The sequence below is a fragment of the Procambarus clarkii genome, chromosome 36 (assembly GCF_040958095.1).
Source record: "Procambarus clarkii isolate CNS0578487 chromosome 36, FALCON_Pclarkii_2.0, whole genome shotgun sequence".
Lineage (NCBI taxonomy): Eukaryota > Metazoa > Arthropoda > Malacostraca > Decapoda > Cambaridae > Procambarus > Procambarus clarkii.
In genome coordinates, this window is record NC_091185.1 from 19,234,050 (window position 1) to 19,250,679 (window position 16,630).

The window sequence follows — 16,630 nt, forward strand, 5'->3', positions numbered from 1 at the left end:
AGTGGACGAAATAAATGCTTGCCTGATATACTCTACTTTGTGGCACCACGTCAAGACATTTAATTAACTACAAATATGTGTGTAGTTATGTAGCTACTGGAAAACGATCCATCAGCTGAGATATTCTCACTTAATTTTTTAGAAATTGGGAACGTAAACGTGCCGGTTGATCTGACCTCAAGACGAATTTCGTTGTCTCATAACTTCTGCAATTTAGTGACGTCAAAAGATGAATTGGTTGAAAAAGTATTTCCCAATATTGAAACCAATTACAAGAATCACGATTGGCTGAGTGAACGAGCTATTCTTGTGGCCAAGAACAAAGCGTCTACGACCTTAACAATATTATTCAGTATAACATTCAAAGCGAGGCAGTCACATACAAGTCCATCGAAACTGTTGTGGCAGCAGATGAAGCGGTTAATTATCCAACAGAATTTGTTAATTCACTTGATCTTCCAGGGATACCATCACACGTACGACAATTGAAGATCGGCTTGCCAATTATCATGTTGCGAAACATCAACCAGCCAAACCTTTGCAACGCCACGCACCTTGCAGTAAAAAAATTAATCAGCGACGTCGTAGAAGCAACAATCTGACAGAACCTTTCAAAGGGGAAGATGTCCTCATTCCTCGCATTCCTATGACTCCAACAAATATGCCATTTCAATTAAAGAGATTATAATTTCCAGTTCGATTGGCGTTTGCAATCACCATCAACAAAGCTCGGGGCCAATCTTTAGAATTGTGCAGTTTATATCTAGACACGGATTGCTTCTTACGTGGACAATTATATGTTGAGTGTTCTAGAGTCGGCAAACCAGACAATCTCTATATCTCCACAGACAATGGAACAACAAAAAATATTGTATACCCACAAGCATTGTGAAATTAAACATATTAGAAACGTGCGCTTTCTATTTTCTTTCTTTCCATTTAACCAGACTGAGCCACAGCAACGCGTGGCGGGTACTGCTAGTATATAAATAAAAATGGAAATGTTGGTTTGTTCAAAATCGCTAATCTCCGAAAGTTCTTCACCGATTGCTTTGAAATTTTCACACAATGTTCCATTCGCATCCAAACAGGTTTTTATGTGCATACCATATTGATGTCACGTCTGTGACGAAAAAAATCCTGTTTTTTTTTTTAAACAGCGCCATCTGTTGGATGTAAGAGCGACACACTGATATGGTCATTATATTTATATTAATAGTGGGTCAGGTGAATACAAATGAATTGAACAATGAGGTCCGGTGTAAAACGTGGGAATACGTTGGGTAAACATAAGGGTAAAGAGTAAGGCATAAAGGAGAAAAGAAGCTTAGGATCAGAAGGCTGAATAGGGTACACACAAAGAGTAATCAAGCGTAGTGGGCACTGTTCGTCGAGCAGTATCTTCTATGTTGGCATCTTCACGTTCTGGTCTTGTTCTTACTCATGGCAGTTAGAGTGAATAGTTCCATAATTTGAGTACTTATGGTAGGTTGTTCTACTTTTATGTGGAGTGCTTCAAGAATTTGTAATCTTCTTACATCTTGGGTTTTGTCTTTTATACAAGTGTTTTTATTCAATATTTCTCTTGTTTGGGTGATGTCATTGGCTTGTCTCATGTGATTTCTGGGGACACTGGATTGAAGATGACAAGTCAAATGCCTCGTCAGCTTGGCGGACATTACCTATGTACTGAAATAGAAGTTGAAAGGGTTCTCCGTTATCTTCGGGCTATTTTTGATAAGGAGGTCGGTAGTCTTCTTTGTTTTGTAGAATATGATCAGGTCTATGTTTTGGTTAGGAGTAATTCTTTTTACTTCTTTACCGATTATTTCTTTCATTATTCTTTCTTCTTTTTTATGTTCACTGTGCATAGTTAATTTGTAATACAATTTTATTGGAGGTGTTGTGGATTCTGTTTTAGGTTCAGGATTGTACCATCGGTCGAGGTGTCTTCTTATAGCAGTGTTTATTTCCGTGTTGCTATATCCATTGTTCACAAATACCTGAGTTATTCTTTCAAACTCTCTACTCACGTTGCTCCATTCGGAGCAGTGTATAAGCGCTTGACGAATATAAACATTGAGAACACTGGTTTTGTATCTTTATGGGCACTCACTCTCACATTCAGGCATAATCCTATGTTGGTAGGTTTAGTATATACGTTGGTGCTTAAAGAGGTTCCTGTTTTTGTTATTAGTACATCCAAGAATAGTTAATTGTTATTTTCACTATTTTCATGTGTAAATCGGAGTATAGTCTCTCTTTCTCTAGATGGCTGATTAGATCAATTAGTTCATCTGAGTATTTTACTATGACGAATATGTCATGCTCATAACGGCAGTATACACTTGGTTTTTGTCCACTACTGAAGACTCTATCTTCGATGGCTCCCATGTAAAAATTAGCGAATAACACTCCTAAGGGAGAGCCCATTGCTACTCCGCCTATTTGTAGAGACATGTCCCCTTGCGGACTGATGAAAGGAGCTTCTTATGTACATGCCTCGAGAAGACTCTTCAAGTGTGGCTCCGGTATGTCTAATTTGGGAGTGCTCTCGTCTCTGTATACTCTGTCCAGTATCATTTCTATGATGGTGTCGACTGGGACGTTGGTAAATAGGGATTCGACGTCCATGGAAGCAATGATTCCATCGGGCTGTGTAGTTTTTATTAATCCTAAAAAATCTGTTGATGATTGTAGACTATAGTTGCTTGGAGTTTTTGGAGTTAGGAGTTCATTTAATCTTTTTGGCAGGTAATAGGTTGGAGTTGGTATTTGACTAATTAGTGGACGTAGTTGGTTACCTGGTTTGTGTGTCTTAACATTGCCATAACCATATTCTAAGCCATAGTCGCCCTGGAGCTTAGTGAAGTGAACACTTCCTTTTTTTTGCGTTGATTGCGGTAATAGTTTGGTTCACTTTGCGTTTAAGGTCTTCCACAGGGTTCCTCGTGCTTCGTTGAAATTTAAAGTCATCACTAAGGATGTCGCTAAATTTATTCATGTATTCTTGGGTAGGAATCAACACATATGATGCTGTCTTGTTGATTTTTCTTATTGTTACATCTTCCATCTTTTTTATTTGTTTTGCTGCTTCTTTGAGTCGTGGGGTTAAGATTGTTGATGAGTACGTTTCTCGTTTTTCCCGGCTTCAATAATAATTATAATTATTATTATGTCGAATTATATATATGTCGGACTTGTTTTGTGTTGTTGTTTCAGGTTAAATAGTTCACTGTTAATGGTTTGCTTGAGTTGGTTGGGGATGTCGTTCTGGGTACATTTGTTTAATTGATGTTCAGCTTTTTCTGCAAGGGATTGGAGGGATTTCCTTCTTCGTGTTAGGTTGATGCCGTATGAGATCTTGCCTATAGGTAAACAGAGTTTACCTATAGGTATAGGCAAGATCTCATACGGTATCTATAGGTAAACTATACCTATACCTATACCAATACATATAATCATATAATCTCTTCTCACAACCAGACCATCTTCTTATCTTGAGGTTATCTTGAGATAATTTCGGGGCTTTTTAGTGTCCCTGCGGCCCGGTCCTCGACCAGGCCTCCACCCCCAGGAAGCAGCCCGTGACAGCTGACTAACACCCAGGTACCTATTTTACTGCTAGGTAACAGGGGCATAGGGTGAAAGAAACTCTGCCCATTGTTTCTCGCCGGCGCCTGGGATCGAACCCAGGACCACAGGATCACAAGTCCAGCGTGCTGTCCGCTCGGCCGACCGGCTCCAGACCATCACCAGAAAAATCTTAACAACAAGAACACTATTCAATTGACCAACTTTCTTGAATTAGTTAACAAATTGAATAGTGTTCCTGACACTCCTGATGTAAAGTTAATCTGTTTGGACGTTTGTTCCTAGTTTACAAAGGTACCGGTTGATGATATTCTCGATAATCTTGCTCATGAACTAATGAATCATGTTTACTTCTTTCTGCTGATATTGTTGTCAATCTTGCTAAGTTGTGCATTAAAGAATGTAAATTTACATTTAATAATGAGTATTTTTTACTATCAGGATAATATTAGTATCAACTAATATTTTCATATTGATAATATTAGTATCAACTGAGGACAGAACACGAAACAATGGGTATAAATTGGATAAGTTTAGATTTAGGAAAGACTTGGGTAAATACTGGTTCGGTAACAGGGTTGTAGATTTGTGGAACCAATTACCGCGTAACGTGGTGGAGGTGTGGTCCCTCGATTGTTTCAAGCGCGGGTTGGACATGTATATGAGTGGGATTGGGTGGTTATAAATAGGAGCTGCCTCGTATGGGCCAATAGGCCTTCTGCAGTTGCCTTTGTTCTTATGTTCTTATTCCCTGTTTTGTTCAACCAGTTTATTCCACTAAAATTAAAGTCACCCATGATGTAAATACTGTTAGATCTAGATGCCCTAGATATTTCATCCCATAGATGCTTTACTTCCATTCTGTCTAAATTTGGTAGCCTATATAAGAACATAAGAACATAAGAACAAAGGTAACTGCAGAAGGCCTATTGGCCCATACGAGGCAGCTCCTATTCTATAACCACCCAATCCCACTCATATACTTGTCCAACCCGTGCTTGAAACAATCGAGGGACCCCACCTCCACAATGTTACGCGGCAATTGGTTCCACAAATCAACAACCCTGTTACTGAACCAGTATTTACCCAAGTCTTTCCTAAATCTAAACTTATCCAATTTATACCCATTGTTTCGTGTTCTGTCCTGTGTTGATACTTTTAATACCCTACTAATATCCCCCCGGTTATGTCCATTCATCCACTTGTAAACCTCTATCATGTCTCCCCTAACTCTTCGCCTTTCCAGTGAATGCAACTTAAGCTTTGTTAATCTTTCTTCATATGAAAGATTTCTAATTTGGGGAATTAACTTAGTCATCCTACGCTGGACACGTTCAAGTGAATTAATATCCATTCTATAATATGGCGACCAAAACTGAACTGCATAATCTAAATGGGGCCTAACTAGAGCAAGATATAGCTTGAGAACCACACCAGGTGTCTTGTTACTAACGCTGCGATTAATAAATCCAAGTGTCCGATTTGCCTTATTACGAACATTTATGCATTGATCCTTTTGTTTTAAATTCTTACTAATCATAACTCCCAGATCCCTTTCGCAATCCGACTTCGCAATCACAACACCATCTAGCTCGTATCTTGTAACTCTATCATCATTACCTAACCTCAGAACTTTACATTTATCAGCATTAAACTGCATCTGCCAATCCTTTGACCATTTCAAAATCCTATCTAGATCAACTTGAAGTGATAGTGAGTCCTCCTCCGAATTAATTTCCCTACCGATTTTCGTATCATCGGCAAATTTGCAAATGTTGCTACTCAAACCTGAATCTAAATCATTTATATAAATTATAAACAACAGAGGTCCCAGGACAGAGCCTTGAGGCACTCCACTTACAACATTTTCCCACTCTGACTTGATTCCATTTATACTAACTCTCTGTTTCCTTTGGTATAGCCATGCCCTAATCCAGCTTAATATAGCACCCCCAATACCATGAGACTCTATCTTTTTAATCAGTCTTTCATGTGGCACTGTATCAAAAGCTTTGCTAAAGTCAAGGTATACAACATCGCAATCCTTACCACTATCAACTGCCTCAACAATGCTAGAATAAAAAGATAACAAATTTGTTAAACATGAACGGCCATTTATAAAACCATGTTGCGACTCAATTATTAATTTATGTTTTTCAAGATGAAGACGAATTTTATTTGCTATTATAGATTCGAGTAACTTTCCCACAATAGACGTTAGGCTAATTGGTCGATAGTTAGACGCAAGTGATCTATCTCCTTTCTTAAAAACTGGTATCACATTAGCAACTTTCCAAAACTCTGGCACTCTGCCTGACTCTATTGATTTATTAAATATGGTTGACAGTGGGTCACAAAGCTCCTCTTTGCATTCTTTAAGCACCCTGGCAAACACTTCATCCGGCCCTGGGGATTTGTTTGGTTTGAGTTTTACTATTTGTTTAAGAACATCCTCCCTGGTAACTGCTAAACTCGTCAACCTGTCCTCGTCCCCACCCACATAGACTTGTTCGGCTGAAGGCATATTGTTAAGTTCCTCTTTAGTAAATACAGATACAAAATATTTATTAAAAATACTATATATTGAATCCACATCGAAATCCCCATTTAAGTCACCTATCGCTGGGTTCATGTCTCGCTCCAAGACCGGCCCACACCCCATACCCAAGAGTTTCCAATCAATTTGACCCAAAAAATTTCTTAGGCTATTAAAATCAGCTTTTCGAAAATCTGGCACTTTAACAGAATTTTCTCCTACTGGTCTATTCCATTCTATGCTAAATCTGATTTCTTTGTGATCACTGCTCCCTAGCTCACTCCCTATTTCGATGTCATTAATTTGCGTTTCCCTGTTAGTTAACATTAAATCTAAAATATTATTTTCCCGTGTTGGTTCCTTAATGTGTTGCGTAAGAAAGCAATCGTCAATTAATTCTAGAAAATCTTCTGCTTCACTATTCCCTGTTTTGTTCAACCAGTTTATTCCGCTAAAATTAAAGTCACCCATGACATAAATACTGTTAGATCTAGATGCTCTAGATATTTCATCCCATAGATGCTTTGCTTCCATTCTGTCTAAATTTGGTGGCCTATATATTACGCCTATTATAATATTATTAGCTTTTTCGTATAATTCTATCCAAATAGTTTCTGTGTGTGGCTCTGTTTTGATTCCCTCTTTGAGACTACATTTCAAATTGTCCCTAACATATATGGCTACTCCACCTCCTCGTCTAATATATCTATCTGTGTGAAATAGTTTAAATCCATATATTTGATATTCAGCTAATAGTTCTCTATTTTCTACATTCATCCACGTTTCGGTAAGTGCAATAATATCTATTTTTTCTGTGCAGACAAGAGCATTTAATTCGTTAATTTTATTTCTTTAATATATATATATATAACTCCTATTATAATATTATTTGCTTTTTCGTATAATTCTATCCAAATAGTTTCTGTGTGTGGCTCAGTTTTGATTCCCTCTTTGAGACTACATTTCAAATTGTCCCTAACATATATGACTACTCCCCCTCCTCGTCTAATATATCTATCTGTGTGAAATAGTTTAAATCCATTTATTTGATATTCAGCTAATAGTTCTCTATTTTCTACATTCATCCACGTTTCGGTAAGTGCAATAATATCTATTTTTTCTGTGCAGACAAGAGCATTTAATTCGTTAATTTTATTTCTTAGACTTCTACTGTTAGTGTAATATACCCTAAGTGAATTGTTATTTTGAGGCCCTTCTCTTTCCCTGATCATTTTGCCAATTCTTTTCTCCCACAAATACATACTTTTATTACCTCCTTCCTCCAAATCGCAGTCACAGTGAGAGGTTGTGTTAGCTGGAGCTCCGATTCTAATAACATTATTATTGCAATAATGGAAGGATTAGTAAAAGATTTGGTGAGTCTGGTTGGAGCTCTGAGAGCAGAGATGGATTCCCTGCGGGAGGAGGTACGACGGCTACGACTTCGGGAGGAAACGAAGGAGGAGGTCAGTGTTGACGGGACCTCATTAAGAAGGACTGACGAGACCAGTATTAAGAAGTCCTCGTCTTGGCAAGTTCTGTAAGACAGGGGTCTTAAGAAGACCTTGGCAAAACCGACAACTAATAGCCTACACCTAAGGACTTTTAACGCATTTGACGTATTAGAGGACGAGTGCTGTGTTGAACCTGTTGTTCAACGAGGTGGCAAAGACAAAGTAACGAGGAGCATTGAAACGCAGGTCCCTCAAACTGCTCGAAAGGAAAAGGGAGAATCGAAGCGAATTTTGGTTGTGGGAGATTCCCAGGTGAGGTATTTAGACAGAACGTTTTGTGCCAGAGATAGGGGGAACAGATTAAGGGTTTGCTATCCGGGAGCTGGAATTGGTGATATTGTTGGAAACATGAATGATATTATGACGGGAAATGGGAACAAACCCATTATTTGTATTAGTGCAGGGGGTAATGATGTTGGGCGAGTTAGGAGTGAGGAACTAATACAGAGATTCAGGACAGTCATTGAATTAGTTAGGAGCAAGGGAGGAATCTCGATCATATGTGGCATTCTTCCAAGAAAGGGAGTTAGAAATGAATGGATATCGAGGGCACTTGGTGTCAATTGCCGGCTGGAAAGATATTGCAAATCAAATGCAATATCTTTCATAGACAACTGGGAACACTTCTATGGAAGAAATGGAATGTATGCTCGTGATGGGGTGCATCTATCGAGAGCTGGGGTTGTTCCTGTTGCGAACTCGTTGGAACCAGTGGTTAGAGGTGTTTGTTTGGGTTTAAACTGTTAGCTGATAGAGGTATGGGAATTGATTTGGAGGAAGGAGATAATAAAAGTACGTGTTTGTGGGAGAAAGGAATTGGCAAAATGATCAGGGAAAGAGAAGGGCCTCAAAATAACAATTCACTTAGGGTATATTACACTAACAGTAGAAGTCTAAGAAATAAAAGTAACGAATTAAATGCTCTTGTCTGCACAGAAAAAATAGATATTATTGCACTTACCGAAACGTGGATGAATGTAGAAAATAGAGAACTATTAGCTGAATATCAAATAAATGGATTTAAACTATTTCACACAGATAGATATATTAGACGAGGAGGGGGAGTAGCCATATATGTTAGGGACAATTTGAAATGTAGTCTCAAAGAGGGAATCAAAACTGAGCCACACACAGAAACTATTTGGATAGAATTATACGAAAAAGCAAATAATATTATAATAGGAGTTATATATAGGCCACCAAACTTAGACAGAATGGAAGCAAAGCATCTATGGGATGAAATATCTAGGGCATCTAGATCTAACAGTATTTACGTCATGGGTGACTTTAATTTTAGTGGAATAAACTGGTCGAACAAAACAGGGAATAGTGAAGCAGAAGATTTTCTAGAATTAATTGACGAGTGCTTTCTTACGCAACACATTAAGGAACCAACACGGGAAAATAATATTTTAGATTTAGTGTTAACTAACAGGGAAACACAAATTAATGACATCGAAATAGGGAGTGAGCTAGGGAACAGTGATCACAAAGAAATCAGATTAAGCATTGAATGGAATAGACCTGTAGGAGAAAATTCTGTTAAAGTGCCAGATTTTCGAAAAGCTGATTTTAATAGCCTTAGAATTTTTTTGGGTCAAATTGATTGGAAAGTCTTGGGTATGGGGTGGGGGCCGGTCTTGGAGCGAGACATGAACCCAGCGATAGGTGACGTAAATGGGGATTTCCATGTGGATTCAATATATAACTTATTTAAGAATATTCTAAACAAAGCACAGGAACGTAGTATACCATACAAATTGAATAGATCGAATACCAATGACCCAAAGTGGATAACAAAGAATTTGAAGAACCTTATAGGTAAAAAGAGAGCTTGGTACAAAAGGATTAAAAATGGGGAGGTCACTTTAGAACAGGAATTCGTACAACTGGTTAGAAATGTTAAAAAAGAGATAAGGAAAGCAAAAAGAAACTATGAAGTTCGCATAGCAGGGCAAGCAAAGACAAATCCTAAAGGGTTTTTTCAGTTATATCGTACTAAGACTAGGGAAAGGATAGGTCCATTAAAAACTGAGACAGGTCAAATAACAGATAGTGATGAAGAGATGAGTAGTATTTTTAATAAATATTTTGTATCTGTATTTACTAAAGAGGAACTTAACAATATGCCTTCAGCCGAACAAGTCTATGTGGGTGGGGACGAGGACAGGTTGACGAGTTTAGCAGTTACCAGGGAGGATGTTCTTAAACAAATAGTAAAACTCAAACCAAACAAATCCCCAGGCCCGGATGAAGTGTTTGCCAGGGTGCTTAAAGAATGCAAAGAGGAGCTTTGTGACCCACTGTCTACCATATTTAATAAATCAATAGAGTCAGGCAGAGTGCCAGAGTTTTGGAAAGTTGCTAATGTGATACCAGTTTTTAAGAAAGGAGATAGATCACTTGCGTCTAACTATCGACCAATTAGCCTAACGTCTATTGTGGGAAAGTTACTCGAATCTATAATAGCAAATAAAATTCGTCTTCATCTTGAAAAACATAAATTAATAATTGAGTCGCAACATGGTTTTATAAATGGCCGTTCATGTTTAACAAATTTGTTATCTTTTTATTCTAGCATTGTTGAGGCAGTTGATAGTGGAAAGGATTGCGATGTTGTGTACCTTGACTTTAGCAAAACTTTTGATACAGTGCCACATGAAAGACTGATTAAAAAGTTAGTCTCATGGTATTGGGGGTGCTATATTAAGCTGGATTAGGGCATGGCTATACCAAAGGAAACAGAGAGTTAGTATAAATGGAGTCAAGTCAGAGTGGGAAAATGTTGTAAGTGGGGTGCCTCAGGGCTCTGTCCTGGGACCTCTGTTGTTTATAATATATATAAATGATTTAGATTCAGGTTTGAGTAGCAACATTTGCAAATTTGCCGATGATACGAAAATCGGTAGGGAAATTAATTCGGAGGACTCACTATCACTTCAAGTTGATCTAGATAGGGTTTTGAAATGGTCGAAGGATTGGCAGATGCAGTTTAATGCTGATAAATGTAAAGTTCTGAGGTTAGGTAATGATGATAGGGTTACAAGATACGAGCTAGATGGTGTTGAGATTGCGAAGTCGGATTGCGAAAGGGATCTGGGAGTTATGATTAGTAAGAATTTAAAACAAAAGGATCAATACATAAATGTTCGTAATAAGGCAAATCGGACACTTGGATTTATTAATCGCAGCGTTAGTAACAAGACACCTGGTGTGGTTCTCAAGCTATATCTGGCTCTAGTTAGGCCCCATTTAGATTTTGCAGTTCAGTTTTGGTCGCCATATTATAGAATGGATATAAATTTACTTGAACGTGTCCAGCGTAAGATGACTAAGTTAATTCCCCAAATTAGAAATCTTTCATATGAAGAAAGATTAACAAAGCTTAAGTTGCATTCACTGGAAAGGCGAAGAGTTAGGGGTGACATGATAGAGGTTTACAAGTGGGTGAATGGACATAACAAAGGTGATATTAATAGGGTATTAAAAGTATCAACACAAGACAGAACACGAAACAATGGGTATAAATTGGATAAGATTAGATTTAGGAAAGACTTGGGTAAATACTGGTTCAGTAACAGGGTTGTTGATTTGTGGAACCAATTGCCGCGTAACATTGTGGAGGTGGGGTCCCTCGATTGTTTCAAGCATGGGTTGGACAAGTATATGAGTGGGATTGGTTGGTTATAGATAGGAGCTGCCTCGTATGCGCCAATAGGCCTTCTGCAGTTACCTTTGTTCTTATGTTCTTAAATGCCTCTAACCTCTGGTTCCAACGAGTTCGCAACAGCAACAACCCCAGCCCTCGCTAGATGCACCCCATCACGAGCATACATTTCATTTCTTCCATAGAAATGTTCCCAGTTGTCTATGAAAGATATAGCATTTGATTTGCAATATCTTTCCAGCCCGCAATTGCCACCAAGTGCCCTCGACAACCATTCATTCCCAACGATCTTTCTTGGAAGAATGCCACATATGATCGGGATTCCTCCCTTGCTCCTAACTAATTCTATGGCTTTGTTAAATTTCTTTATCAGTTCCTCACTACTAACTCGTCCAACATCATTACCCCCTGCACTAATACAAATAATGAACATAAGAACATAAGAACAAAGGTAACTGCAGAAGGCCTATTGGCCCATACGAGGCAGCTCCTATTCTATAACCACCCAATCCCACTCATATACTTGTCCAACCCGTGCTTGAAACAATCGAGGGACCCCACCTCCACAATGTTACGCGGCAATTGGTTCCACAAATCAACAACCCTGTTACTGAACCAGTATTTACCCAAGTCTTTCCTAAATCTAAACTTATCCAATTTATATCCATTGTTTCGTGTTCTGTCCTGTGTTGATACTTTTAATACCCTATTAATATCCCCCCGGTTATGTCCATTCATCCACTTGTAAACCTCTATCATGTCACCCCTAACTCTTCGCCTTTCCAGTGAATGCAACTTAAGCTTTGTTAATCTTTCTTCATATGAAAGATTTCTAATTTGGGGAATTAACTTAGTCATCCTACGCTGGACACGTTCAAGTGAATTTATATCCATTCTATAATATGGCGACCAAAACTGAACTGCATAATCTAAATGGGGCCTAACTAGAGCAAGATATAGCTTGAGAACCACACCAGGTGTCTTGTTACTAACGCTGCGATTAATAATTCCAAGTGTCCGATTTGCCTTATTACGAACATTTATGCATTGATCCTTTTGTTTTAAATTCTTACTAATCATAACTCCCAGATCCCTTTCGCAATCCGACTTCGCAATCACAACACCATCTAGCTCGTATCTTGTAACTCTATCATCATTACCTAACCTCAGAACTTTACATTTATCAGCATTAAACTGCATCTGCCAATCCTTTGACCATTTCAAAACCCTATCTAGATCAACTTGAAGTGATAGTGAGTCCTCCTCCGAATTAATTTCCCTACCGATTTTCGTATCATCGGCAAATTTGCAAATGTTGCTACTCAAACCTGAATCTAAATCATTTATATATATTATAAACAACAGAGGTCCCAGGACAGAGCCTTGAGGCACTCCACTTACAACATTTTCCCACTCTGACTTGATTCCATTTATACTAACTCTCTGTTTCCTTTGGTATAGCCATGCCCTAATCCAGCTTAATATAGCACCCCCAATACCATGAGACTCTATTTTTTTAATCAGTCTTTCATGTGGCACTGTATCAAAAGCTTTGCTAAAGTCAAGGTATACAACATCGCAATCTTTACCACTATCAACTGCCTCAACAATGCTAGAATAAAAAGATAACAAATTTGTTAAACATGAACGGCCATTTATAAAACCATGTTGCGACTCAATTATTAATTTATGTTTTTCAAGATGAAGACGAATTTTATTTGCTATTATAGATTCGAGTAACTTTCCCACAATAGACGTTAGGCTAATTGGTCGATAGTTAGACGCAAGTGATCTATCTCCTTTCTTAAAAACTGGTATCACATTAGCAACTTTCCAAAACTCTGGCACTCTGCCTGACTCTATTGATTTATTAAATATGGTTGACAGTGGGTCACAAAGCTCCTCTTTGCATTCTTTAAGCACCCTAGCAAACACTTCATCCGGCCCTGGGGATTTGTTTGGTTTGAGTTTTACTATTTGTTTAAGAACATCCTCCCTGGTAACTGAAATGGGTTTGTTCCCATTTCCCGTCATAATATCTTTCATGTTGTCAACAATAACTCCAATTCCAGCTCCCGGATAGCAGACCCTTAACCTGTTCCCCCTATCTCTGGCACAAAACGTCCTGTCTAAATACCTCACCTGGGAATCTCCCACAACCAAAATTCGCTTCGGTACCTCCTTAACTTTCTGAGCACCCTGAGGGGCCCGCGCTCCGCCGCTCCTCGCTGATTTCCGTTCCGAGAGAATTGCAGGTTCATCACAGTACTCGTCCTCCAACACGGCAAATGAATTTGCTGTCCTTAGGGCGTCTGTAGGCGGCCTTGTCAAGGTCTTCTTAAGACCTCTGTCCTTAACGACTTTCCACTACGAGGTCTTGGTAATATTGGTCTCCACCTTCGTTTCTTCCCGATGTTTCAGCTGTCGTACCTCCTCTCGTAGGGAATCCATCTTTGCTCTCAGAGTTCCAACTGGATTCATCATTTCCTTCACTTATCCTTCCATTATTGCTATAATAATGTTACTACAATCGGAGCTCCAGCTAACACAACCTCTCACTGTGACTGCACCTGACTGACTGTGGTGCTTTGTTAATCTGTGGTGCAGCTTTGTTAATCTTTCTTCATATGAAAGATTTCTAATTTGGGGAATTAACTTAGTCATGTTTTGTACCTTGACTTTAGCAAAGCTTTTGATACAGTGCCATGAAAGACTGATTAAAAAAATAGAGGCTCATGGTATTGGGGGTGCTATATTTAGTTGGATTAGGGCATGGCTATTCAAAAGAAAACAGAGAGTTAGTATAAATGGGGTTTAGTCAGAGTGGGATAATGTTGTTTGTGAAGTGCCTCAAGGTTCTGTCCTGGGACCTCTGTTGTTTATAATATATATAAATGATTTAGATTCAGGTTTGAGTAGCAACATCTACAAATTTGCAGATGATACAAAAATCGGTAGGGGAAATTAACACGGAAGAAGACTCACTATCACTTCAAGTGATAGGGCTTTTACCTATCACTAAATAGGGTTTTTAAATGGTCAAAAAATTGGCAGATGCAGTTTAATTCTGATAAATATAAAGTTCTGAGGCTAGGTAATGATGATAGAGTTACAAGATATGAGCTAGATGGTGTTGAGATTGCGAAGTCGGATTGCAAAAGGGATCTGGGAGTTATGATTAGTAAGAATTTAAAACAAAAGGATCAATGCATGAATGTTCGTAATAAGGCAAATAGGACACTAGGATTTATTAATCGAAGCGTTAGTAACAAGACTCCTGGTGTGGTTCTTCAGTTATATCTTGCTCTGGTTAGGCCCCATTTAGATTATGCAGTTCAGTTTTGGTCGCCGTACTATAGAATGGATATAAATTCACTTAAACGTGTCCAGCGTAGGATGACTAAGTTAATTTCCCAAATTAGAAATCTTTAATATGAAGAAAGATTAACAAAGCTTAAATTGCATTCACTGGAAAGGCGAAGAGTTAGGGGAGACATGATTGAGGTTTACAAGTAGATGAATGGACACAACAAAGGGGATATTGATAGGGTATTAAAAGTATCAACACAAGACAGAACACGAAACAATGGGTATATATTGGATAAATTTAGATTTAGGAAAGACTTGGGTAAATACTGGTTCAGTAACAGGGTTGTTGATTTGTGGAAGCAATTACCGAGTAACGTGGTGGAGGTGGAGTCTCTCGATTGTTTCAAGCGCAGGTTGGACATGTATATGAGTGGGATTGGGTGGTTATAGATAGGAGCTCCCTCGTGTGGGCCAATAGGCCTTCTGCAGTTACCTTTATTCTTATGTTCTTATGTAATATTCGTATTGGGTGCACAATTATCTACTGCCACAATATGAGTATTGGTTGCACTATTATCTACCACTACAAAATGAGTGTAGGATACACAACAATCTACCGCTGACAGTAAGAGTTTGGGGTACACAATTATCTACAGTCACAGTATAGGTATTGGGTGCGCATTTATCTACCACACACAGGATGAATATAGGGTGAACAATAAAATATGTTGCGCGCAAGACTTATACATGACACAATAAAGTGCGTTGTGCACAAGACTTATACAGGGCACAATATATCTTAATCGGATCTCAGCAGATGTTTCTCCTTAGCTTTGATAATGTACCTAAACACCTTATATAAAATTCTAATAATATCTAGAATCAGAAATTTCTTGGACTGCAACTGATATAATTTATATAAATTACTAATGGAAATTAACGTATAGAATAAATAGTTACAAATTGACGGCAATTTATACTGTTAATAATATAATATAGTGTCACAATTCTGAATGTCGCAGAATACTAGAAAAGTTGCTGAGAATGTATTAGGGGACACTGTTTAAACTCTTGTAATTTTAATTTTGCTTTACCTACTACAAGCAAAAGTTTGATACAGTGAAATGTTCAAGATTTTTTTCGAAGTCAAATATTCGAGTCAAACGTTGTGCGATTTCCTGAAGTTAAATCTGATATATTGGCTGTGTTGGCAGTAGACTAATTCTGTGATACCGAATAATTTTTCAGGGAACGATAATGGGGGAAGGATGGAGCGGGTCCCATGGATAGTGAAGGTCGCAGTGGGAGAGGCTAGAGGTGAGGAGAGGAAAGGAGAAGAGCGGGACAATGTTTGAAGAGAGGGGAAGCGAGGTGGAGAGGGAGAAGAGAGCTGAGGGAAAGGTGAGAGAAGTGGGTAGAGTGGGAGTGAGGTGTGAGAGAATGATGTTGGGGATAGTGTGGGGAGAAAGGTTAAAAGAGAGGGAAGAGTATAGAGAGGTGGGATGGGGAGATGAGAAGAGAGGAGGGATAGTGAAACAAAGATGGGAGCGTTGGAAGAGGAGTGACAGACCTGATCTCTACCCTCTGCATTATATATAAATATACAAGAAGGAACTGTGGGTAGTCGTAATACATACCTTAGTGACTAACAGATACATTCTTGAAGTCATTGACTCATAGTATCTTGGCCTGGCATGATGGACTCAATAACCTGTATAGGGTCTCCTCGATACACATTCGTGAATCCCGGGTTTAGTTTCCGTACAGGACAGAAATAGTTGGGCATCTTTCCTTTCATCAAATAAAAACGTTCACCTAAAAGTAAATATGTACACCCGAATTATACAACTGCTATGGGGTTGGATCTCGGTTCCATTACCAGAGGTGGCAACATCATATATATAATGGTACCACCTCTGGATGTGTATGAATAGACAATAGACGCACGTCGGGAGCCTTGATGGTCTCCCACGTGCGCATGCACATATTGCTTCCATCTAACACCTCCTT

The 16,630-nt window shown here is 38.6% G+C and overlaps 1 protein-coding gene across 2 annotated transcripts in view; it reads right to left on the reverse strand.

Annotated features, from left to right (window-relative positions):
• The window catches only part of LOC123756152 (monocarboxylate transporter 12), a 159,345-nt gene extending 142,915 nt beyond the window's left edge, over nt 1-16,430 (reverse strand). The window contains exon 1 of one of the 2 annotated variants that reach the window (XM_069336569.1): nt 16,258-16,430. In XM_069336569.1, coding sequence (XP_069192670.1) covers nt 16,258-16,290 — 33 coding nt within the window. In that variant the 5' untranslated portion in view covers nt 16,291-16,430. The remainder of the gene's footprint in view (nt 1-16,257) is intronic. The other variant, XM_069336568.1, reaches the window with a different exon arrangement.
• Between the last annotated feature and the right edge of the window lie 200 nt (nt 16,431-16,630).